At 31.7% G+C, this 1,871-nt stretch overlaps 1 protein-coding gene across 2 annotated transcripts; it reads right to left on the reverse strand.

Moving 5' to 3' along the window:
- On the reverse strand, positions 1 to 1,871 carry LOC144548681 (uncharacterized). 2 transcript variants are annotated; one of them, XM_078297399.1, is made up of 4 exons: positions 1,644 to 1,871; positions 1,413 to 1,504; positions 1,136 to 1,330; positions 1 to 525 (listed from the first exon to the last, which is right to left on the reverse strand). In XM_078297399.1, the coding sequence occupies exons 1-4, from the start codon at positions 1,855 to 1,857 to the stop codon at positions 256 to 258; spliced, it is 771 nt and encodes a 256-aa protein (XP_078153525.1). In that variant the 5' UTR covers positions 1,858 to 1,871; the 3' UTR covers positions 1 to 255. The 2 variants fall into 2 exon arrangements, with proteins under 2 accessions (XP_078153525.1, XP_078153524.1); XM_078297398.1 differs by having other exon boundaries at positions 3 to 525; positions 1,413 to 1,513; positions 1,644 to 1,867.

Here is a 1,871-nt window from a genome sequence, read left to right on the forward strand (position 1 = left end):
GAAGAAAGCAAAATTTACACAATTATAAAATTACAAATAAATTATGTGAAAAGCAGATAATTGATTCCAAATCTAATCTTTCAAATTTAAATACATAAATTTTGGGGCAGATTTTTCATATTTTGTTTTCTCCAGGGAGCAGTTTCAAGAGGGGCATATATCTATAAATTAAATTAATTTACAAAAGAAAAATTGTAAAGTATAAAATGAAACATTTGTAAAATAAATAAATAAATAAAGCCACCATATATTATTTTATTTCTTCTTATTATTTTTACCATGTACCGACACGATGGCATCATGTACCGAGGCATCTTTGTTCCACGGCCAATGCTTCTTCTTATTTTTATTATTATTATTATTATCTCTTAACATGGCAACTTCCTCTTGCAGCCGTTGGATCTGATTTTCATCGTTTTCAATTTTCTCCTTCATTTTCATGATCTCTACTTCTTGTAAATTGAGTTTCTCTATCTTCTCCTCATCTACTAAAACTCTCCTTTTTAGTTCAATAATTTCTGCTTCCTGCAATTACGATCAAAATCATAAAAACACGCTTATAGTATATATTTGTTTAATAGGACTATATAATTTGAGGCTTAATTAGATTGCATATATTTCTGATTTTAGGTTTCAAAATTTTTTCAATCATATTTCGTGTAAAATATTAACAGATCTGTTTTCACTTCATGCAGCACACCAGTACTTAACTTTTATTTTGTCTGTATTGGTCGTGCACTGCATGACTCTGAAATTGATCTGTCAATATCATTCCTCCATAATTCGGATAAAGTATCGACAGTGCTATTGTGGCTTCATGCACATAATTTATGATTGGAAGTTCCAAATTTCTTTTGAGCATAGTTCGGATAAAGTATCAACAGATCTATTGTGGCTTCACGCAGCCCATCAGTCATACAACTTTTTATTTTATCCGTATTAGTCGTGTATTGTGTGAAACCAAAACAGCTCTGTCAATATATTTCCTCCATAATTCAAATTACACAAACAAATTCTTGAAACAAAATGGAAGCTATGTTATTGAGTAACAACTATTCCTTTGAATATCAATGATTTCTAATAAATTTAATTGATTAATTTAAATAGTCATATGAAACTCATGTCATATTTTTACCTGCAAACTGAGCTTCATAATTCGTGCCTCCAAATCTTTCATGCAACAATTCAACCTCTCAAATTCCTCCTTTTCCTTGGCCTTCTCTTTCTCTTTTAATTCCACCAAGTTCTTCTCCAATTGCTCATAGTTGTCATCGGCTGTATCAGTCAAAAATGCCTCTGAACGAGGTTGAAAAATTACACTGCATGCCTCCTACATTTAGAACAAGTACCAGTTCATAACAGATTTGATGAAACTTAATTAACAGGTTACAAACTGTTTAAAGTGAACATACCTCTTGTTGATCTTGAGAGGTTTCGGAAACGACGATCCGTGATTCTTCAGATTCACAAATCAAATTTAGACCCATATTTTCTCCCACGCTTACTGAATCAACTAACACCAAATCAAATCAAATCCAAACAGTTTGTTATAAGATAGAAATTTAGAGTCAATGAAGTTCAAATAAGAAGTCATATTTGATCTAAAAATTCAGATCTTTTTTCTTAAATAGGTTTTTTTGTACCTTTAGGTTTGCGAGTGCGCTGACGAAGGCTCATACCAAAGGCAACAGCCACGGCTGCCGCAGTAAATCCGGCCATCACTATGACATTATTTTCTCCCATTGCTCCAATTTCAAAACCAGTGTAGAGATGAAAATAAGTTAGGAAAGAAAAGGAGGAGAAGGATATATTGATGTATACGTAAGTCAAAATTACATGTTTTCTTCTTTTACCCATATAAATTTCCTAAT

Source organism: Carex rostrata, chromosome 33 (genome assembly GCF_964058835.1).
Source record: "Carex rostrata chromosome 33, lpCarRost1.2, whole genome shotgun sequence".
Classification (NCBI taxonomy): Eukaryota; Viridiplantae; Streptophyta; class Magnoliopsida; order Poales; family Cyperaceae; genus Carex; species Carex rostrata.